Source organism: Salmo salar, chromosome ssa22 (genome assembly GCF_905237065.1).
Source record: "Salmo salar chromosome ssa22, Ssal_v3.1, whole genome shotgun sequence".
NCBI classification, from domain to species: domain Eukaryota; kingdom Metazoa; phylum Chordata; class Actinopteri; order Salmoniformes; family Salmonidae; genus Salmo; species Salmo salar.
The window spans coordinates 62,680,367-62,705,460 of record NC_059463.1 but is presented as its reverse complement, the minus strand read 5'-3'; the positions used below and the strand labels follow the sequence as shown (position 1 = coordinate 62,705,460).

Below are 25,094 nucleotides of genomic sequence, written 5' to 3'. Positions count from 1 at the left end.
GAGCCTCGGTCTGACGTCATTAAAAGGTCATTTACCACCTTCACAAGTGCAGTCTCAGTGCTATGATGGGGTCTAAAACCAGACTGAAGCGTTTCGTATACATTGTTTGTCTTCAGGAAGGCAGTCAGTTGCTGTGCAACAGCTTTTTCTAAAATTTTGGAGAGGAATGGAAGATTCGATATAGGCCGATAGTTTTTTATAATTTCTGGATCAAGATTCGGCTTTTTCAAGAGAGGCTTTATTACTGCCACTTTTAGTGAGCTTGGTACACATCCGGTGGATAGAGAGCCGTTTATTATGTTCAACATAGGAGGGCCAAGCACAGGAAGCAGCTCTTTCAGTAGTTTAGTTGGAATAGGGTCCAGTATGCAGCTTGAGGGTTTGGAGGCCATGATTATTTTCATCATTGCGTCAAGAGATATAGTACTAAAACACTTAAGTATCTCCCTTGATCCTAGGTCCTGGCAGAGTTGTGCAGACTCAGGACAATGGAGCTTTGGAGGAATACCCAGATTTAAAGAGGAGTCTGTAATTTGCTTTCTAATGATCATGATCTTTTCCTCAAAGAAGTTCATAAATGTATTACTGCTGAAGTGAAAGCCATCCTCCATTTGCGAAGGCTGCTTTTTAGTTAGCTTTGCGACAGTATCAAAAAGAAATTTCGGATTGTTCTTATTTTCCTCAATTAAGTTGGAAAAATAGGATGATCGAGCAGCAGTAAGGGCTCTTCGATACTGCACGGTACTGTCTTTCCAAGCTAGTCGGAAGACTTCCAGTTTGGTGTGGCGCCATTTCCGTTCCAATTTTCTGGAAGCTTGCTTCAGAGCTCGTGTATTTTCTGTATACCAGGGAGCTAGTTTCTTATGACAGATGTTTTTAGTTTTTAGGGGTGCAACTGCATCTAGGGTATTGCGCAAGGTTAAATTGAGTTCCTCGGTTAGGTGGTTAACTGATTTTTGTCCTCTGACGTCCTTGGGTAGGCAGAGGCAGTCTGGAAGGGCATCAAGGAATCTTTGGGTTGTCTGAGAATTTATAGCACGACTTTTAATGCTCCTTGGTTGGGGTCTGAGCAGATTATTTGTTGCAATTGCAAACGTAATAAAATGGTGGTCCGATAGTCCAGGATTATGAGGAAAAACATTTAGATCCACAACATTTATTCCATGGGACAAAACTAGGTCCAGAGTATGACTGTGGCAGTGAGTAGGTCCAGAGACATGTTGGACAAAACCCACTGAGTCGATGATGGCTCCGAAAGCCTTTTGGAGTGGGTCTGTGGACTTTTCCATGTGAATGTTAAAGTCACCAAAAATTAGAATATTATCTGCTATGACTACAAGATCCGATAGGAATTCAGGGAACTCAGTGAGGAACACTGCATATGGCCCAGGAGGCCTATAAACAGTAGCTATAAAAAGTGAGTGAGTAGGCTGCATAGATTTCATGACTAGAAGCTCAAAAGACGAAAACGTCATTGTTGTTTTTTTTTTGTAAATTGAAATTTGCTATCGTAAATGTTAGCAACACCTCCGCCTTTGCCGGATGCACGGGGGTATGGTCACTAATGTAACCTGGGGGTGAGGCCTCATTTAACACAGTAAATTCATCAGGCTTAAGCCATGTTTCAGTCAGGCCAATCACATCAAGATTATTATCAGTGATTAGTTCATTGACTATAACTGCCTTGGAAGTGAGGGATCTAACATTAAGTAACCCAATTTTGAGATGTGAGGTATCACAATCTCTTTCAATAATGGCAGGAATGGAGGAGGTCTTTATACTAGTGAGATTGCTAAAGCGAACACCGCCATTTTTAATTTTGCCCAACCTAGATCGAGGCACAGACACGGTCTCAATGGGGAAAGCTGAGCTGACTACACTGACTGTGCTAGTGGCAGACTCCACTAAGCTGGCAGGCTGGCTAACAGCCTGCTGCCTGGCCTGCACCCTATTTCATTGTGGAGCTAGAGGAGTTAGAGCCCTGTCTATGTTCGTAGATAAGATGAGAGCACCCCTCCAGCTAGGATGGAGTCCGTCACTCCTCAACAGGCCAGGCTTGGTCCTGTTTGTGATGACACTCCTAGGACATTATGTTATGTAGGATGTTATGTTAGACAATGCATGCATTTTTAGTTCTATCAAGTTCATATTTATATCCAAAAACAGCGTTTTACTATGGCATTGATGTTGAGGAAATCGTTTCCCTCCAATAACCGGCAGACAAGTCAGCGTCACAAATTAAATAATTAAAATTAGAAAACATTGGTAAAATATTATATTGTCATTTAAAGAATTATAGATTTACATCTCTTGAACGCAATCAACTTGCCAGATTTAAAAATAACCTTACTGGGAAATCACACTTTGCAATAATCTGAGCACTGCGCCCAGAAAAATACGCGTTGCGATACAGACTAGACGTCATGTTGGGGAGATCTAAAATCGAAAATACTATGTAAATAATCCATTACCTTTGATTCTCTTCATCAGATGTCACTTCCAGGTATCACAGGTCCATAATGAATGTAGTTTTGTTCAAAAAAGCTCATCATTTATGTCCAAAAATCTCCGTCTCGTTAGCACATGATGTAAGCCAGCCGGACTTCTCGTCATGAACGAGGGGAAAAAATATATTTCCGTTCGTTCAAACATGTCAAACGTTGTATAGCATAAATCATTAGGGCCTTTTTAACCAGAACATGAATAATATTCAAGGTGGACGAATGCATACTCTTTTATAACGTATTGGAACGAGGGTACCCAACATGAACTCGCGCGCCAGGTGTCTAATGGGACATCATCGTTCCATGGCTCTTGTTCGGTCAGATCTCCCTCCAGAAGACTCAAAACACTTTGTAAAGGCTGGTGACATCTAGTGGAAGCAATAGGAAGTGCCAAAATATTCCTAAGCCCCTGTGTTTTTCAATGGGATAGGTTTAAAGTCAATACAACACATCAGGTATCCACTTCCTGTCAGAAAATGTCTCAGGGTTTTGCCTGCCAAATGAGTTCTGTTATACTCACAGACACCATTCAAACAGTTTTAGAAACTTTAGAGTGTTTTCTATCCATATATAATAAGTATATGCATATTCTAGTTACTGGGTAGGATTAGTAACCAGATTAAATCGGGTACATTTTTTTTTATCCAGACGTGCAAATGCTGCCCCCTAGACCCAACAGGTTAACTAAGTTGAATCAGGCGTTCTAGATCGGCAATGGCTGGGGGGGGTCCTTGAGGAGAACCACTGGTTTAGACATCAGTTAACAATTGACTCAAGGCCGTACGTGAGTCTTTCACTAGACACCATCACGGGCCGTAGTCACCTTTTAATTATCACTAAAAGAGCCAAGAACCCTTTTGTGAACCATTGAAGAGCTCTAATCGTTCTTAGAGTCATTATGGTTCCACATAGAACCATCAACCTTCCCAAAGAACCCTTGAGGAACCCTCTTTTCTAAGTGTTTAGGGGGGCTAGGGGTTGATTTGGAATACAGGGTCTGTTTCCTTGGTTGTAGGGTCAGAGTGTTGTAGGGTTAATTAAGGTGTAAATGATTGATCGGGGGGAGAGTTGACCAGGCAAGCCAGTAACACTGCTTATCAATACTGTAATGATGATGATGATGATGATGATGGGACTCTGAAACTGCTGAGGCTACAGCATTCAATCAATCCCCAAAAAATGTAGCCCTTACATCAGCTGATGTCACAAAGTGCTGTACAGAAACCCAGCCTAAAACCCCAAACAGCAAGCAATGCAGGTGTAGAAGCACGGTGGCTAGGAAAAACTCCCTAGAAAGGCCAAAACCCAGGAAGAAACCTAGAGAGGAACCAGGCTTTGAGGGGTGGCCAGTCCGCTTCTGACTGTGCCGGGTGGAGATTATAACAGAACATGGCCAAGATGAACAAATGTTCATAGATGACCAGCAGGGACAAATAATAATAATCACAGTGGTTGTCGAGGATGAACAGGTCAGCACCTCAGGAGTAAATGTCAGTTGGCTTTTCATAGCCGATCATTCAGAGTATCTCTACCGCTCCTGCTGTCTCTAGAGAGTTGAAAACAGCAGGTCTGGGACAGGTAGCACGTCTGGTGAACAGGTCAGGGTTCCATAGCCGCAGGCAGAACTCCAGAAACTGGAGCAGCAGCACGGCCAGGTGGACTGGGGCCAGCAAGGAGTCATCAGGCCAGGTAGTCCTGAGGCATGGTCCTAGGGCTCAGGTCCTCTGAGAGAGAGAGAAAGAAAGAAATAAAGAGAGAGAAAGAGAGAGAGAGAGAATTAGAGAGAGCATACTGAAATTCATACAGGACACCGGAGAAGACAGGAGAAATACTCCAGATATAACAGACTGACTCTAGCCCCCCAACACATAAACTATTGCAGCATAAATACTGGCTTCAAATCTACTGAGATTTGTCCTGATAGGATGTGATTAGATTACAGTATGGTACTATTACTGACCAGCTCATGGGTGTTTTCATTTCCTGTGTATTTTATTTTCAATAGTATATAGACCTGTAAATTGTTATCTGCATTTTAATTAAGAATGAGGCTAACCTGGTAGTGGTGTATGGGGTGGAACCCTGTGGTATCAGAACCATGTGGTATCAAAACCATGTGGTATCACAACCCTGTGGTATCAAAACCATGTGTTATTAAAACCCTGTCGTATCAGAATCTAGTGGTATCAGATCAGAACCCTGTGGTATCAGAATATAACTCGGTGGTATCAGAATCTAGTGGTATCAGAACAGAACCCTGTGGTATCAGAACAGAACCCTGTGGTATCAGAACCCTGTGGTATCAGAACAGAACCTTGTGGTATCAGAACAGAACCCTGTGATATCAGAACAGAACCTGTGGTATCTGAACAGAACCCTGTGGTATCAGAACCCTGTAGTATCAGAACAGAACCTTGTGGTATCAGAACATAACCCTGTGGTATCAGAACAGAACCTTGTGGTATTAGAACCCTGTGGTATCAGAACAGAACCCTGTGGTATCAGAACAGAACCTTGTGGTATTAGAACCTTGTGGTATCAGAACAGAACCCTGTGGTATCAGAACAGAACCTTGTGGTATTAGAACCTTGTGGTATCAGAACAGAACCCTGTGGTATCAGAACCCTATGGTATTAGAACAGAACCTTGTGGTATCAGAACAGAACCCTGTGGTATTAGAACCCTATGGTATTAGAACAGAACCCTGTGGTATCAGAACAGAACCCTGTGGTATTAGAACCCTATGGTATTAGAACAGAACCCTGTGGTATTAGAACAGAACCCTGTGGTATTTTTTATTTATTTTATTTTATTTACCTTTATTTAATAACCAGGTAGGCCAGTTGAGAACAAGTTCTCATTTACAACTGCGACCTGACCAAGGTAAAGCAAAGCAATTTGACACATACAACAACACAGAGTTACACATGGAGTAAACAAACATACAGTCAATAATACAGTAGAAAAAAGAAAACAAAAAGTCTATATACAGTGAGTGCAAATGAGGTAAGTTAAGGCAATAAATAGGCCATGGTGGCGAAGTAATTACGATATAGCAATTAAACACTGGAATGGTAGATGTGCAGAAGATGAATGTGCAAGTAGAGATACTGGGGTGCAAAGGAGCAAGATAAATAAATAAATACAGTATTGGGATGAGGTAGATAGATGGGCTGTTTACAGATGGGCTATGTACAGGTGCAGTGATCTGTGAGCTGCTCTGACAGCTGGTGCTTAAAGCTAGTGAGGGAGATAAGTGTTTCCAGTTTCAGAGATTTTTGTAGTTCGTTCCAGTCATTGGCAGCAGAGAACTGGAAGGAAAGACGACCAAAGGAGGAATTGGCTTTGGGGGTGACCAGAGAGATATACCTGCTGGAGCGCGTGCTACAGGTGGGTGCTGCTATGGTGACCAGTGAGCTGAGATAAGGCGGGGCTTTACCTAGCAGAGACTTGTAGATAACCTGTAGCCAGTGGGTTTGGCGACGAGTATGAAGCGAGGGCCAACCAACAAGAGCATACAGGTCGCAATAGTGGGTAGTGTATGGGGCTTTGGTGACAAAACGGATGGCACTGTGATAGACTGCATCCTGTTTGCTGAGTAGGGTGTTGGAGGCTATTTTATAGATGACATCACCGAAGTCGAGGATCGGTAGGATGGTCAGTTTTACGAGGGTATGTTTGGCAGCATGAGTGAAGGATGCTTTATAGCGAAATAGGAAGCCGATTCTAGATTTAATTTTGGATTGGAGATGCTTAATGTGAGTCTGGAAGGAGAGTTTACAGTCTAACCAGACACCCAGGTATTTGTAGTTGTCCACGCATTCTAAGTCAGAACCATCCAGAGTAGTGATGCTGGACGGGCGGGCAGGTGCGGGCAGCGATCGGTTGAAGAGCATGCATTTAGTTTTACTAGCATTTAAGAGCAGTTGGAGGCCACGGAAGGAGAGTTGTATGGCATTGAAGCTCGTCTGGAGGTTAGTTAACACAGTATCAGAACAGAACCCTGTGGTATTTCATCAGAACCCTGTGGTATTTTATCAGAACCCTGTGGTATTTTATCAGAACCCTGTGGTATTTCATCAGAACCCTGTGGTATTTCATCAGACCCCTGTGGTATTTTATCAGAACCCTGTGGTATTTCATCAGAACCCTGTGGTATTTCATCAGACCCCTGTGGTATTTTATCAGAACCCTGTGGTATTTCATCAGAACCCTGTGGTATTTTATCAGAACCCTGTGGTATTTCATCAGAACCCTGTGGTATTTTATCAGAACCCTGTGGTGTTAGAAAAGATGGCTGCAGAGACAGAATGTTGCTCTTTTAAAGTTTGTTTCATGCAATTCTACACATTTTGTCATGGGGCGGAATTTTTGTTGTTGTTGAGTTTAAAGCTAATTTCCTAGAATTATACACATTTTGCCGTGGCTTATCCTGTGTTGTGGTATCAGAACCCTGTGGTGTCAGAACAGAACCCTGTGGTGTCAGAACAGAACCCTGTGGTGTCAGAACAGAACTCTGTGGTATCAGAACAGAACTCTGTGATATCAGAACAGAACTCTGTGATATCAAAACAGAACCCTGTGGTGTCAGAACAGAACTCTGTGGTATCAGAACAGAACTCTGTGGTATCTGAACAGAACTCTGTGATATCAGAACAGAACTCTGTGGTATCAGAACAGAACACTGTGGTATCAGAACAGAACTCTGTGCTGTCAGAACAGAACACTGTGGTATCAGAACAGAACTCTGTGATATCAGAACAGAACTCTGTGGTGTCAGAACAGAACACTGTGGTATCAGAACTCTGTTGTGTCAGAACCCTGTGGTATCAGAACAGAACTCTGTGGTATCAGAACAGAACTCTGTGGTATCAGAACTCTGTGGTATCAGAACAGAACTCTGTGGTATCAGAAATCTGTGATATCAGAACAGAACCCTGTGGTATCAGAACTCTGTGGCATCAGAACTCTGTGGTATCAGAACAGAACTCTGTGGCATCAGAACTCTGTGGCATCAGAACTCTGTGGTATCAGAAATCTGTGGTATCAGAACAAAACCCCGGTCTGATCAGAACCTTGTGGTACCGTATTAGTGTGGGGTGTAATGGTGTGGTATCAGGCGGTCCATCTAGGGAGGGTCTGCATGCCTCTCAGCCCTCAGGCTCACCTCAAGGAGCTGCCAGCTGTGCGACAGGAGCTGGGCTGCAGGCCAGATTCTAAACATCACAACATTATCTCTCCCTCTGGGTGCACTGTTAAATACAGCTCTGACCATTGTATTGTTGCAATACATGGACTTTCCCTTCCTGGATTGACCTGGTTGACCAGTGTTGACCTGGAGGTTGACCTGCTGAGAGACCGTGTTGACCTGCTGAGAGACAGTGTTGACCTGGTACTCTGTCTGTCTGTCTGTCTGTCTGTCTGTCTGTCTGTCTGTCTGTCTGTCTGTCTGTCTGTCTGTCTGTCTGTCTGTCTGTCTGTCTGTCTGTCTGTCTGTCTGTCTGTCTGTCTGTCTGTCTGTCTGTCTGTCTGTCTGTCTGTCTGTCTGTCCAGAGACTGGTGGTTGCTGCCTGTCTTGACTAATGATTCCTCTGTCTGACAGCAGAATAAAGGACAGTGTTTGCTGTACATCTAGTATGCCCTCTGAGATTGATACTTTCTCTTCTGCATAGTAAACTAAGTTTGGATTCTATCTCCTACAGATATCTGTGAGCTCACAATACTCAGAGCCCTTCAGGTGCATTAGTCTCCCCCCTTTCCCTCCTCTCCTCCTTTCACCGTGCCCTCCTCCTCCTCTTCTCCTCTCCCCCTTTCTCTGCTCTCCTCCCCCCCTTTCCCTGCCCTCCTCTCCTCCTCTCCTCCTCTCCTTCCTCCTTCCCCCTGCTGCCCTCCCCCTGCCCCTCACCCCCCTACCGTCATTAATCTGTTTAAAGCAGCCGTGATAAATGAACTAAACTTGGCTTACCTCGCACATTTTATGATTTGGTTTGAACAAGCTATGTCAGGTATGTGAGGAGGCTTGATACCGCCCTGACAGAGGGTCATGTTGTCAGCGATTAATGATTCAAAATGTTCTTTCTTTATATATTTCATTTCTGTGCAAAACAAATTCCCATCAGGGAAATGGTTTCAATCAATCAACCTGTCAACCAATCAAATCCTCTCTCCTCTCTCCCAGGTAGTAAAGAGGCAGCGTTTACCTATGCCATCATCGCCGCAGGTGTGGCCCATGCCATCACAGCAGCGTGTACCCAGGGGAAGCTGTCCGACTGCGGCTGTGATAAGGACAAGCAGGGGACCTACAGCCAGGACGAGGGCTGGAAGTGGGGAGGTTGCTCGGCTGACGTGAGCTATGGCCTGGGGTTCTCTAAGGTCTTCGTAGACGCGCGAGAGATCAAACAGAACGCCAGAACTTTAATGAACCTCCACAACAACGAGGTGGGACGCAAGGTATGTAGATACGAAAGTGGACATTCCACTTCCTGTAGGAAGTCATGTCAATGTTTCCCCTCACTAAACAATGTCTAACAGGAAGATCATTTTATTATATTGAGACGTGGTATAAAACACCTTTATTGTAGTCTGATAGACCACCATAGCATGAGGTAGAGCAACAAACAGACCCTCCTCTCATGTAATCATTATAACCTGGAAGACTCCGGTCGCAAGAAGAGCTGGAAGCAGCGGACGGTGCTGTAACCTTGTCTGTATGCTCTGGAGAATACACCACAGGAAGTAGTCAGACGCATCAGAGAGGAAGTAACCTGTAATGGAACCATGGCAGGCGTTACAGAGGAGGGAAAACACAGGAAGTAGTCAGACGCATCAGAGAGGAAGTAACCTGTAACGGAACCATGGCAGGCGTTACAGAGGAAGGAAAACACAGGAAGTAGTCAGATGCATCAGAGAGGAAGTAACCTGTAATGGAACCATGGCAGGCGTTACAGAGGAGGGAAAACACAGGAAGTAGTCAGACGCATCAGAGAGGAAGTAGCCTGTAATGGAACCATGGCAGGCGTTACAGAGGAGGGAAAACACAGGAAGTAGTCAGACGCATCAGAGAGGAAGTAACTTGTAATGGAACCATGGCAGGCGTTACAGAGGAGGGAAAACACAGGAAGTAGTCAGACGCATCAGAGAGGAAGTAACCTGTAATGGAACAATGGCAGGCGTTACAGAGGAGGAAAAACACAGGAAGTAGTCAGACGCATCAGAGAGGAAGTAACCTGTAATGGAACCATGGCAGGCGTTAAAGAGGAGGGAAAATACAGGAAGGTGTGATCACATCTTAAATCTGGACCTGGTGTGGACCTGGAAACTGTTCTCTCTCTGTTCTCGGACTCTTCCATCAAAAGAAAGTACATGGTGAGCTATATTAAGTACTTCCTCTATGAACAGTCTGAATTTAGATGTAGTAACTGTTTTGATGACATGATGAGATCAATTAAGAAAACAAGCTCGACATGTTGTGATGATGTTTCCACTTCACAGAGCCCTCTCTCTCTCTCTCTCTCTGTGTCTGGAGATGCACCACTGGCTGATAGGACCTTTACATTTATTAAGGTTCAAAATTTTCTTGGTTTTATGACATGTCTTTCTTGCTCCATGTTGATATATTGCCCTCACTCTGCAGAGATGAGGAAAGTGTTTCAGCACTCTGGACAGAGCTGGTTGGGGATATGACCTGACCCTACAGGGCTGAATGGGGATATGATATGATATGATATGACCCTACAGGGCTGGTTGGGGATATGATATGTTATGATATGATATGACCCTACAGGGCTGGTTGGGGATATGATATGATATGACCCTATAGAGCTGGTTGGGGATATGATATGATATGACTCTACAGGGCTGGTTGGGGATATGATATGATATGACCCTATAGAGCTGGTTGGGGATATGATATGATATGACCCTATAGAGCTGGTTGGGGATATGATATGATATGACCCTACAGGGCTGATTGGGATATGATATGATATGATATGACCCTACAGGGCTGGTTGGGGATATGATATGATAAGATCCTACAGGGCTGGTTGGGGATATGACATGACATGATATGACCCTACAGGGCTGGTTGGGGATATGATATGATATGACCCTACAGGGCTGGTTGGGGATATGATATGATATGATATGACCCTACAGGGCTGGTTGGGGATATGATATGACCCTACAGGGCTGGTTGGGGATATGATATGACTCTACAGGGCTGGTTGGGGATATGATATGATATGACCCTACAGGGCTGACTGGGGATATGATATGATATGACCCTACAGGGCTGGTTGGGGATATGAGATGATATGACCCTACACGGCTGGTTGGGGATATGATATGATATGACTCTACAGGGCTGGTTGGGGATATGATATGATATGATATGACCCTACAGGGCTGGTTGGGGATATGATATGATATGATATGATAATATGACCCTACAGGGCTGGTTGGGGATATGATATGATATGACCCTACAGGGCTGGTTGGGGATATGAAATGACCCTACAGGGCTGGTTGGGGATATGACATGACCCTACAGGGCTGGTTGGGGATATGATATGATATGATATAATATGACCCTACAGGGCTGGTTGGGGATATGATATGATATGATATGACCCTACAGGGCTGGTTGGGGATATGATATGATATGACCCTACAGGGCTGGTTGGGGATATGATATGATATGATCCCTACAGGGCTGGTTGGGGATATGATATGACCCTACAGGGCTGGTTGGGGATATGATATGATATGACCCTACAGGGCTGACTGGGGATATGATATGATATGATATGACCTGACCCTACAGGGCTGGTTGGGGATATGATATGATATGATATGATATGACCCTACAGGGCTGGTTGGGGATATGACATGATATGATATGACCCTACCGGGCTGGTTGGGGATATGACATGATATGATATGACCCTACAGGGCTGACTGGGGATATGATATGATATGATATGATATGGCCCTACAGGGCTGACTGGGGATATGATATGATATGACCCTACAGGGCTGGTTGGGGATATGACATGATATGATATGACCCTACAGGGCTGGTTGGGGATAAGATATGATATGACCCTACAGGGCTGGTTGGGGATATGATCAGATATGACCCTACAGAGCTGGTTGGGGATATGATATGATATGATATGATATGACCCTACATGGCTGACTGGGGATGTGATATGATATGACCCTACAGGGCTGGTTGGGGATATGATATGATATGACCCTACAGGGCTGATTGGGGATATGATATGATATGACATGATATGATATGACCCTACAGGGCTGGTTGGGGATATGATATGACCCTACAGGGCTGGTTGGGGATATTATATGATATAACCCTACAGAGCTGGTTGGGGATATGATATGATATGATATGACCCTACAGGGCTGGTTGGGGATATGATATGATATGACCCTACAGGGCTGGTTGGGGATATGACATGACATGATATGACCCTACAGGGCTGGTTTGGGATATGATATGATATGACCCTACAGGGCTGGTTGGGGATATGATATGATATGACCCTACAGGGCTGGTTGGGGATATGATATGATATGATATGACCCTACAGGGCTGGCTGGGGATATGATATGATATGACCCTACAGGGCTGGTTGGGGATATGAGATGATATGACCCTACAGGGCTGGTTGGGGATATGATATGATATGACTCTACAGGGCTGGTTGGGGATATGATATGATATGATATGACCCTACAGGGCTGGTTGGGGATATGATATGATATTATATAATATGACCCTACAGGGCTGGTTGGGGATATGATATGATATGATATGACCCTACAGGGCTGGTTGGGGATATGAAATGACCCTACAGGGCTGGTTGGGGATATGATATGACCCTACAGGGCTGGTTGGGGATATGATATGATATGATATAATATGACCCTACAGGGCTGGTTGGGGATATGATATGATATGATATTACCCTACAGGGCTGGTTGGGGATATGATATGATATGACCCTACAGGGCTGGTTGGGGATATGATATGATATGATATGACCCTACAGGGCTGGTTGGGGATATGAGATGATATGACCCTACAGGGCTGGTTGGGGATATGATATGATATGACTCTACAGGGCTGGTTGGGGATATGATATGACCCTACAGGGCTGGTTGGGGATATGATATGATATAATATGACCCTACAGGGCTGGTTGGGGATATGATATGATATGATATGACTCTACAGGGCTGGTTGGGGATATGAAATGACCCTACAGGGCTGGTTGGGGATATGATATGACCCTACAGGGCTGGTTGGGGATATGATATGATATGACCCTACAGGGCTGACTGGGCATATGATATGATATGATATGACCTGACCCTACAGGGCTGGTTGGGGATATGATATGATATGACCCTACAGGGCTGGTTGGGGATATGACATGATATGATATGACCCTACAGGGCTGGTTGGGGATAAGATATGATATGACCCTACAGGGCTGGTTGGGGATATGATCAGATATGACCCTACAGGGCTGATTGGGGATATGATATGATATGACATGATATGATATGACCCTACAGGGCTGGTTGGGGATATGATATGATATGACCCTACAGGGCTGGTTGGGGATATTATATGATATAACCCTACAGAGCTGGTTGGGGATATGATATGATATGATATGACCCTACAGGGCTGGTTGGGGATATGATATGATATGACCCTACAGGGCTGGTTGGGGATATTATATGATATAACCCTACAGAGCTGGTTGGGGATATGATATGATATGACCCTACAGGGCTGGTTGGGGATATGATATGATATGATATTACCCTACAGGGCTGGTTGGGGATATGATATGATATGACCCTACAGGGCTGGTTGGGGATATGATATGACTCTACAGGGCTGGTTGGGGATATTATATGATATGATATGATATGACCCTACAGGGCTGGCTGGGGATATGATATGATATGACCCTACAGGGCTGGTTGGGGATATGAGATGATATGACCCTACAGGGCTGGTTGGGGATATGATATGATATGACTCTACAGGGCTGGTTGGGGATATGATATGATATGACCCTACAGGGCTGGTTGGGGATATGATATGATATAATATGACCCTACAGGGCTGGTTGGGGATATGATATGATATGATATGACTCTACAGGGCTGGTTGGGGATATGAAATGACCCTACAGGGCTGGTTGGGGATATGATATGACCCTACAGGGCTGGTTGGGGATATGATATGATATCATATAATATGACCCTACAGGGCTGGTTAGGGATATGATATGATATGATATGACCCTTCAGGGCTGGTTGGGGATATGATATGATATGACCCTACAGGGCTGGTTGGGGATATGATATGATATGACCCTACAGGGCTGGTTGGGGATATGAGATGATATGACCCTACAGGGCTGGTTGGGGATATGATATGATATGACTCTACAGGGCTGGTTGGGGATATGATATGATATGACCCTACAGGGCTGGTTGGGGATATGATATGATATGATAATATGACCCTACAGGGCTGGTTGGGGATATGATATGATATGACCCTACAGGGCTGGTTGGGGATATGAAATGACCCTACAGGGCTGGTTGGGGATATGATATGACCCTACAGGGCTGGTTGGGGATATGATATGATATGATATAATATGACCCTACAGGGCTGGTTGGGGATATGATATGATATGATGTGACCCTACAGGGCTGGTTGGGGATATGATATGATTTGACCCTACAGGGCTGGTTGGGGATATGATATGATATGATATGATATGACCCTACAGGGCTGGTTGGGGATATGATATGACCCTACAGGGCTGGTTGGGGATATGATATGATATGACCCTACAGGGCTGACTGGGGATATGATATGATATGATATGACCTGACCCTACAGGGCTGGTTTGGGATATGATATGATATGATATGACTCTACAGGGCTGGTTGGGGATATGAAATGACCCTACAGGGCTGGTTGGGGATATGACATGATATGATATGACCCTACAGGGCTGGTTGGGGATATGATATGATATGACCCTACAGGGCTGGTTGGGGATATGATATGATATGATATGACCCTACAGGGCTGGTTGGGGATATGATATGACCCTACAGGGCTGGTTGGGGATATGATATGATATGACCCTACAGGGCTGACTGGGGATATGATATGATATGATATGACCTGACCCTACAGGGCTGGTTGGGGATATGATATGATATGATATGATATGACCCTACAGTGCTGGTTGGGGATATGACATGATATGATATGACCCTATAGGGCTGGTTGGGGATATGATCATGATATGATATGACCCTACAGGGCTGACTGGGGATATGATATGATATGATATGGCCCTACAGGGCTGATTGGGGATATGATATGATATGATATGACCCTACAGGGCTGGTTGGGGATATGACATGATATGACCCTACAGGGCTGGTTGGGGATAAGATATGATATGACCCTACAGGGCTGGTTGGGGATATGATCAGATATGACCCTACAGAGCTGGTTGGGGATATGATATGATATGACCCTACAGGGCTGACTGGGGATATGATATGATATGACCCTACAGGGCTGGTTGGGGATATGACATGATATGATATGACCCTACAGGGCTGGTTGGGGATATGATATGATATGACCCTACAGGGCTGGTTGGGGATATGATATGATATGATATGACCCTACAGGGCTGGTTGGGGATATGATATGACCCTACAGGGCTGGTTGGGGATATGATATGATATGACCCTACAGGGCTGACTGGGGATATGATATGATATGATATGACCTGACCCTACAGGGCTGGTTGGGGATATGATATGATATGATATGATATGACCCTACAGTGCTGGTTGGGGATATGACATGATATGATATGACCCTATAGGGCTGGTTGGGGATATGATCATGATATGATATGACCCTACAGGGCTGACTGGGGATATGATATGATATGATATGGCCCTACAGGGCTGATTGGGGATATGATATGATATGATATGACCCTACAGGGCTGGTTGGGGATATGACATGATATGACCCTACAGGGCTGGTTGGGGATAAGATATGATATGACCCTACAGGGCTGGTTGGGGATATGATCAGATATGACCCTACAGAGCTGGTTGGGGATATGATATGATATGACCCTACAGGGCTGACTGGGGATATGATATGATATGACCCTACAGGGCTGGTTGGGGATATGATATGATATGACCCTTCAGGGCTGATTGGGGATATGATATGATATGACATGATATGATATGACCCTACAGGGCTGGTTGGGGATATGATATGATATGACCCTACAGGGCTGGTTGGGGATATTATATGATATAACCCTACAGAGCTGGTTGGGGATATGATATGATATGATATGACCCTACAGGGCTGGTTGGGGATATGATATGATATGATATGACCCCCCTACAGGGCTGGTTGGGGATATGATATGATATGACCCGTACAGGGCTGGTTGGGGATATGATATGATATGACCCTACAGGGCTGGTTGGGGATATGATATGATATGACCCTACAGGGCTGATTGGGGATATGATATGATATGATATGATATGACCCTACAGGGCTGGTTGGGGATATGATATGATATGATATGATATGACCCGACCCTACAGGGCTGGTTGGGGATATGATATGATATGACCTATGATATGATATGATATGACCCGACCCTACAGGGCTGGTTGGGGATATGATATGATATGACCCTACAGGGCTGGTTGGGGATATGATATGATATGACCCTACAGGGCTGACTGGGGATATGATATGATATGATATGATATGACCTGACCCTACAGGGCTGGTTTGGGATATGATATGATATGATATGACCCTACAGGGCTGGTTGGGGATATGACATGATATGATATGACCCTACAGGGCTGGTTGGGGATATGATATGATATGACCCTACAGGGCTGGTTGGGGATATGATATGATATGATATGACCCTACAGGGCTGGTTGGGGATATGATATGACCCTACAGGGCTGGTTGGGGATATGATATGATATGACCCTACAGGGCTGACTGGGGATATGATATGATATGATTACCTGACCCTACAGGGCTGGTTGGGGATATGATATGATATGATATGACCCTACAGTGCTGGTTGGGGATATGACATGATATGATATGACCCTATAGGGCTGGTTGGGGATATGATCATGATATGATATGACCCTACAGGGCTGACTGGGGATATGATATGATATGATATGGCCCTACAGGGCTGATTGGGGATATGATATGATATGATATGACCCTACAGGGCTGGTTGGGGATATGACATGATATGACCCTACAGGGCTGGTTGGGGATAAGATATGATATGACCCTACAGGGCTGGTTGGGGATATGATCAGATATGACCCTACAGAGCTGGTTGGGGATATGATATGATATGACCCTACAGGGCTGACTGGGGATATGATATGATATGACCCTACAGGGCTGGTTGGGGATATGATATGATATGACCCTTCAGGGCTGATTGGGGATATGATATGATATGACATGATATGATATGACCCTACAGGGCTGGTTGGGGATATGATATGATATGACCCTACAGGGCTGGTTGGGGATATTATATGATATAACCCTACAGAGCTGGTTGGGGATATGATATGATATGATATGACCCTACAGGGCTGGTTGGGGATATGATATGATATGATATGACCCTACAGGGCTGGTTGGGGATATGATATGATATGACCCTACAGGGCTGGTTGGGGATATGATATGATATGACCCTACAGGGCTGGTTGGGGATATGATATGATATGACCCTACAGGGCTGGTTGGGATATGATATGATATGATATGATATGACCCTACAGGGCTGGTTGGGGATATGATATGATATGATATGATATGACCCGACCCTACAGGGCTGGTTGGGGATATGATATGATATGATATGATATGATATGATATGACCCGACCCTACAGGGCTGGTTGGGGATATGATATGATATGACCCTACAGGGCTGGTTGGGGATATGATATGACCCTACAGGGCTGGTTGGGGATATGATATGATATGACCCTACAGGGCTGGTTGGGGATATGATATGACCCTACAGGGCTGGTTGGGGATATGATATGACCCTACAGGGCTGGTTGGGGATATGATATGACCCTACAGGGCTGGTTGGGGATATGATATGATAATCCCTGAAGTGTTCTACTTCCTCCTCTCTGCAACAACAAATGAATTCACTGGACTCATTACGGACAAAAATGCCATCATTGATGCATTTAGTCACTATTTTTTTCAGTATTTTATTTCTCTTTGAATGAGCTAATTCTATTTACAGTGATATTGAGCTGGTTGCTGACAGGGGAAACTTGCTGAATGATGAAAGTATTGCTATTTACAGAGAAAGAGGTCCTGGATGGTTTGCTAGGAATAGACAACAAGAAATCCACAGGGATTGGCCAATTGGATCCTGGTCTGCTTACGTGTACAGTGTTGGCTCGATAACCCACAATCTTTTATTTAACATTATAAACTGGGTGGTTCGAGCCCTGAATGCTGATTGGCTGAAATCTGTGGTATATCAAACCGTATACCATGGGTATGACAAAACATTTTTTTTTTACTGCCCTAATTACATTAGTAACCAGTTTATAATAGCAATAATACACCTCGGGGGTTTGTGGTATATCAACAATATACCACGGCTAAGGGCTGTTCTTAGACACGCAACAACTAGGTCTATTTCCCATACACATTATACACATTAAAATACAAAAACACAGCCATGGGAAGCACAAATAAAACACCACAAATCACCCAGAAAAACAGTTACATTTCTCCACAAATAAATCCCCAATCAATACTTTAAATTGCCCCAACGGCACCAGAACATCCAGATGAAATAGTTTAGAATTTTATTCCAGCAGTACGGCGCATTAAAACTAAAAGCAGATTTCCGTAGCTCGGTGGAGACCATAGGATTCTCAAGAGTTAACAAATCCTGTGAAAGGGTTAGGCAACTTCGGTGCCTTCGGAAAGTATTCAGACCCCTTGAATTTTTCTACATTTTGTTACGTTACAGCCTTATTCTACAATTGATTCAATTCTTCCCCCCCCCCCCTCATCAATCTACACACAATACCCCATAATGACAACGCAAAAACAGATTTTTAGAAATGTTTGCTAATTTATTAAAAATAAAAAACAGATATCACATTTACATAAGTATTCAGACCCTTTACTCAGTACTTTGTTGAAGCACCTTTGGCAGCGATTACAGCCTTGAGTCTTCTTGGGTATGACGCTACAAGCTTTGCACACCTGTATTTGGGGAGTTTCTCCCATTCTTCTCTGCAGATCCTCTCAAGCTCTGTCAGGTTGGATGGGGAGCGTTGCTACAAAGCTATTTTGAAGTCTCTCCAAGTCCGGGCTCTGGCTGGCCCACTAAATGACATTCAGAGACTTGTCCCGAAGCCACTCCTGCATTGTCTTGACTGTGTGTTTAGGGTCGTTGTCCTGTTGGAAGTTGAACCTTCACCCCAGTCTGAGGTCCTGGGCACTCTGGAGCAGGTTTTCATCAAGAATCTCTCTATACTTTGCTCCATTCATCTTTCCCTCGATCCAGACTAGTCTCCCAGTCCCTGCCGCTGAAAAACATCCCCACAGCATGATGCTGCCACCACCATGCTTCACCGTTTGGAGATTCCCAGGTTTCCTCCAGACGTGACGCTTGGCATTCAGGCCAAAGAGTTGAATCTTGGTATCATCAGACCAGAGAATCTTGTTCCTCATGGTCTGAGAGTCCTTTAGGTGCCATTTGGCAAACTCCAAGGGGGCTGTCATGTGCCTTTTACTGAGGAACGGCTTCTTTCTGGCCACTCTACCATAAAGGCCTGATTGGTGGAGTGCTGCAGAGATGGTTGTACTTCTGGAAGGTTCTTCCACAGAGTGACCATCGGGTTCTTGGTCACCTCCCTGACCAAGGCCCTTCTCCCCTGATTGCTCAGTTTGGCCGGGCGGCCAGCTCTAGGAAGAGTCTTGGTGGTCCCAAACTTCTTCCATTTAAGAATGATGGAGGCCACTGTGTTCTTGTGGACCTTCAATGCTGCAGACATTTTTTGGTGTCCTTCCCCAGATCTGTGCCTCGACACAATCCTGTCTCGGAGCTCTACGGACATTTCCTTCGACCTCATGGCTTGGTTTTTGCTTTGACATGCACTGTCAACTGTGGGACCTTATATAGACAGATGTGTACCTTTCCAAATCATGTGCAATCAATGGAATTTACCACAAGTGGACTCCAATCAAGTTGTAGAAACATCTCAAGGATCTTCAATGGAAACAGGATGCACCTGAGCTCAATATCAAGGCTGAATTTCGAGTCTCATAGCAAGTGGTCTGAATACTTATGTAAATAAGGTATTTCTGTTTTAATTTTTTCAGCAAAAAAAATCTACAAACCTGTATTCGAATTGCCATTATGGGGCTATTGCTGAGGATTTTTTTTATTCAATTCATTTTAGAATAAGATTATTAAGTAACAAAGTTGAAAAAGTCAAGGGGTCTGAATACTTTCTGAAGGCACTGTACTTCAACATCAAAGTTAGATAAGATGGACGTTTATGAATGTAGACATCTATGGGTCTTTAGTGAAGTCCAGCCAACCTTTAGATACAGGATGCAGTGATGAGTATCAAACCTTTCACCTGTAACAAAACAAAGGGCATTATGGGAAATGGCATCCAAAGGTTTAACAGTAGTACAGTAGCAGCTGCACTTTGATTAATAATATCACCATAATCAACAGATAAAAAGGTTGACTGAATAATCTGCTTCCTACTGCTTAGAGAAAGGCACCATCTGTTTCTGTAGAAAAAGACAACTTTAAATCTTAGTTTCTTAACCAGATCATCTGTTATATAAACATCAAATCCATATCAGCCCAAATGCCTCAGTATTTATATGTGGGAACACATTCCAATGGAGAACCGTCTAATGAGTGAACATGCAGTTAATCTGGAACCTTCTCACTACCTGGCACCAGGTACCCTCCAGACTGGCACTATGCTGGCACCAGGTACCCTCCAGACTGGCACTATGCTGGCACCAGGTACCCTCCAGACTGGCACTATGCTGGCACCAGGTACCCTCCAGACTGGCACTATGCTGGCACCAGGTACCCTCCAGACTGGCACAATGCTGGCACCAGGTACCCTGCAGACTGGCACTATGCTGGCACCAGGTACCCTCCAGACTGGCACTATGCTGGCACCAGGTACCCTGCAGACTGGCACTATGCTGGCACCAGGTACCCTCCAGACTGGCACTATGCTGGCACCAGGTACCCTCCAGACTGGCACTATGCTGGCACCAGGTACCCTCCAGACTGGCACTATGCTGGCACCAGGTACCCTCCAGACTGGCACTATGCTGGCACCAGGTACCCTCCAGACGGCACTATGCTGGCACCAGGTACCCTCCAGACTGGCACAATGCTGGCACCAGGTACCCTCCAGACTGGCACTACGCTGGCACCAGGTACCCTCCAGACTGGCACTATGCTGGCACCAGGTACCCTCCAGACTGGCACTATGCTGGCACCAGGTACCCTCCAGACTGGCACTATGCTGGCACCAGGTACCCTCCAGACTGGCACTATGCTGGCACCAGGTACCCTCCAGACTGGCACTATGCTGGCTGCTGGCACCAGGTACCCTGCAGACGGGCACTATGCTGGCACCAGGTACCCTCCAGACTGGCACAATGCTGGCACCAGGTACCCTCCAGACTGGCACTATGCTGGCACCAGGTACCCTCCAGACTGGCACTATGCTGGCACCAGGTACCCTCCAGACTGGCACTATGCTGGCACCAGGTACCCTCCAGACTGGCACTATGCTGGCACCAGGTACCCTCCAGACTGGCACTATGCTGGCACCAGGTACCCTCCAGACTGGCACTATGCTGGCACCAGGTACCCTCCAGACTGGCACTATGCTGGCACCAGGTACCCTCCAGACGGGCACCAGGCTTTTTGTGACACATCAAGACTGGCACATTGCTAGGTTAATGATCTGAGAATCCCTGTCCTGTAGTTTGTCATCATTAGATCCTGCACACCCAGTATTTCTCCGCTTGGCCAGCGTAGTCTGTCACCTGGGCACCGACTGGCCAAGTCATTGCTCTGGGACAGAGCATAGCTTTGATGACATCAAAGGGCTTTGAGCTTTGATGTCTGCAACTGTCTTCCTACTTGAGCTTCCAGGGGGTCTGAATGTTAAACCGACAACAACATCTTCATGGGCATGTACCTTCAACGTAGCTTCAATCAGCTCCATGAATGTAGTGTTTCTCAGGAGTCTGAGGCATTAACATACTAAGCTGCTGTGCTCCCAGGGCTTCTGATGATTACCCACCTGACTCCAGCCTGTCTGAGGGGGGGAGAAAGAGAGGAGGGGAGAGAAGGAGGAATTGAATCATTAAGAATAGGGTGAGGGTAGAAGAGCGAGAGATAGACAGGGAGTGGGATATGAGAGAAGGGGGAATCATTAAGAACAGAGAGAGAGAGGTGAGTGAGCAAGATATAAAAGGGGGATATTTTTATTTTACCTTTATTTAACTTGGCAAGTCAGTTAAGAACAAATTCTTATTTTCAATGAGGGCCTAGGAACAGTGGGTTAACTGCCTTGTTCAGGGGCAGAACGACAGATTTTTACCATGTCAGCTCGGCTATTCGATCTTGCTATTTTTCAATTACTGGGCCAACGCTCTAACCACTAGGCTACCTGCCGCCCCGAGATGGGGGGAGAGAGAGAGAGATGGGGGAGAGAGAGGGGGGAGAAGGGGGAATGGAGTCATTAAAGACAGAGGTGAGTCAGAGAGAGAGAGCGAGAGAGAGAGGTGAGTGAGCAAGAGCGAGAGAGACAGAGGTGAGTCAGAGAGAGAGAGCGAGAGAGAGAGGTGAGTGAGAAAGAGAGGGGGGAGAAAATGAGGGAGAGATATAGTGTAATGAATAAAAGGGGTGCGGCTTCTGTCTGGGAAGGAGAGAGATGATGTCATTCAGTGGATTTTTTGGGGGATTTTTTTTATTTCACCTTTATTCAACCAGGTAGGCTAGTTGAGAACAAGTTCTCATTTGCAACTGCGACCTGGCCAAGATAAAGCGTAGCAATTCGACACATACAACAACACAGAGTTACACATGGAATAAACAAAACATACAGTCAATAATACAGTAGAACAAAAGAAAACAAAAAGTCTATATACAGTAACTGCAAATGAGGTAAGTTAAGGCAATAAATATGCCATGGTGGCGAAGTAATTACGATATAGCAATTAAACACTGGAATGGTAGATGTGCAGAAGATGAATGTGCAAGTAGAGATACTGGGGTGCAAAGGAGCAAGATAAATAAATACAGTATGGGGATGAGGTAGTTGGATGGGCTATTTACAGATGGGCTATGTACAGGTGCAGTAATCTGTGAGCTGCTCTGACAGCTGGTGCTTAAAGCTAGTGAGGGAGATATGAGTCTCCCGCTTCAGAGATTTTTGTAGTTCGTTCCAGGCATTGGCAGCAGAGAACTGGAAGGAAAGATGACCAAAGGAGGAATTGGCTTTGGGGGTGACCAGAGAGATATACCTGCTGGAGTGCATGCTATGAGTGGGTGCTGCTATGGTGACCAGTGAGCTGAGATAAGGCGTGGCTTTACCTAGCAGAGACTTGCAGATAACCTGTAGCCAGTGGGTTTGGCGACGAGTATGAAGCGAGGGCCAACCAACAAGAGCATACAGGTCGCAATGGTGGGTAGTGTATGGGGCTTTGGTGACAAAACGGATGGCACTGTGATAGACTGCATCCAGTTTGTTGAGTAGAGTGTTGGAGGCTATTTTATAGATGACATCACCGAAGTCGAGGATCGGTAGGATGGTCAGTTTTACGAGGGTGTGTTTGGCAGCATGAGTGAAGGATGCTTTGTTGCGATATGGGAAGCCAATTCTAGATTTAATTTTGGATTGGAGATGTTTAATGTGAGTCTGGAAGGAGAGTTTACAGTCTAACCAGACACCCAGGTATTTGTAGTTGTCCACAAATTCTAAGCCCAAACCGTCCAGAGTAGTGATGTTGGACGGGCGGGCAGGTGCGGGCAGTGATTGATTGAATAGCATGCATTTAGTTTTACTTGCATTTAAGAGCAGTTGGAGGCCACGGAAGGAGAGTTGTATGGCATTGAAGCTCGTCTGGAGGGTTGTTAACCTCTTGGGGCTAGGTGGGACGCTAGCGTGCCACCCGTGGTGCACTCCATCAACAGCAGGTGCATTTCAAGAGCGGCAAATTTGAATCCAAATAAATGTCAAAATTCAAATTTTTCAAAAATACAACTATTTTACACCATTTGAAAGATAAACATCTCCTTAATCTAACCACGTTTTACGATTTCAAAAAGGTTTTACGGCGAAAGCATAAATTTAGAGTATGTTAGGACAGTACATTTACAAGAGTTGTGTGTAATGTTTTGTCAAGTCAAAGACAGGGTCACCAAAACCATAAAACCAGCTAAAATGATGCACTAACCTTTTACAATCTCCATCAGATGACACTCCTAGGACATTATGTTAGACAATGCATGCATTTTTAGTTCTATCAAGTTCATATTTATATCCAAAAACAGCGTTTTACTATGGCATTGATGTTGAGGAAATCGTTTCCCTCCAATAACCGGCAGTCAAGTCAGCGTAACAAATTAAATAATTAAAATTAGAAAACATTGGTAAAATATTATATTGTCATTTAAAGAATTATAGATTTACATCTCTTGAACGCAATCAACTTGCCAGATTTAAAAATAACCTTACTGGGAAATCACACTTTGCAATAATCTGAGCACTGCGCCCAGAAAAATACGCGTTGCGATACAGACTAGACGTCATGTTGGGGAGATCTAAAATCGAAAATACTATGTAAATAATCCATTACCTTTGATTCTCTTCATCAGATGTCACTTCCAGGTATCACAGGTCCATAACGAATGTAGTTTTGTTCAAAAAAGCTCATCATTTATGTCCAAAAATCTCCGTCTCGTTAGCACATGATGTAAGCCAGCCGGACTTCTCGTCATGAACGAGGGGAAAAAATATATTTCCGTTCGTTCAAACATGTCAAACGTTGTATAGCATAAATCATTAGGGCCTTTTTTAACCAGAACATGAATAATATTCAAGGTGGACGAATGCATACTCTTTTATAACGTATTGGAACGAGGGTACCCAACATGAACTAGCGCGCCAGGTGTCTAATGGGACATCATCGTTCCATGGCTCTTGTTCGGTCAGATCTCCCTCCAGAAGACTCAAAACACTTTGTAAAGGCTGGTGACAAAATATTCCTAAACCCCTGTGTTTTTCAATGGGATAGGTTTAAAGTCAATACAACACATCAGGTATCCACTTCCTGTCAGAAAATGTCTCAGGGTTTTGCCTGCCAAATG

General features: G+C 44.7%; 1 protein-coding gene across 1 annotated transcript in view; it reads left to right on the top strand.

Moving 5' to 3' along the window:
* wnt7aa (wingless-type MMTV integration site family, member 7Aa) overlaps window positions 1–25,094 on the top strand; it is a 56,573-nt gene that overhangs the window by 17,670 nt on the left and 13,809 nt on the right. The window contains exon 3 of the mRNA XM_045705474.1: window positions 8,683–8,954. Coding sequence (XP_045561430.1) covers window positions 8,683–8,954 — 272 coding nt within the window. The remainder of the gene's footprint in view (window positions 1–8,682; window positions 8,955–25,094) is intronic.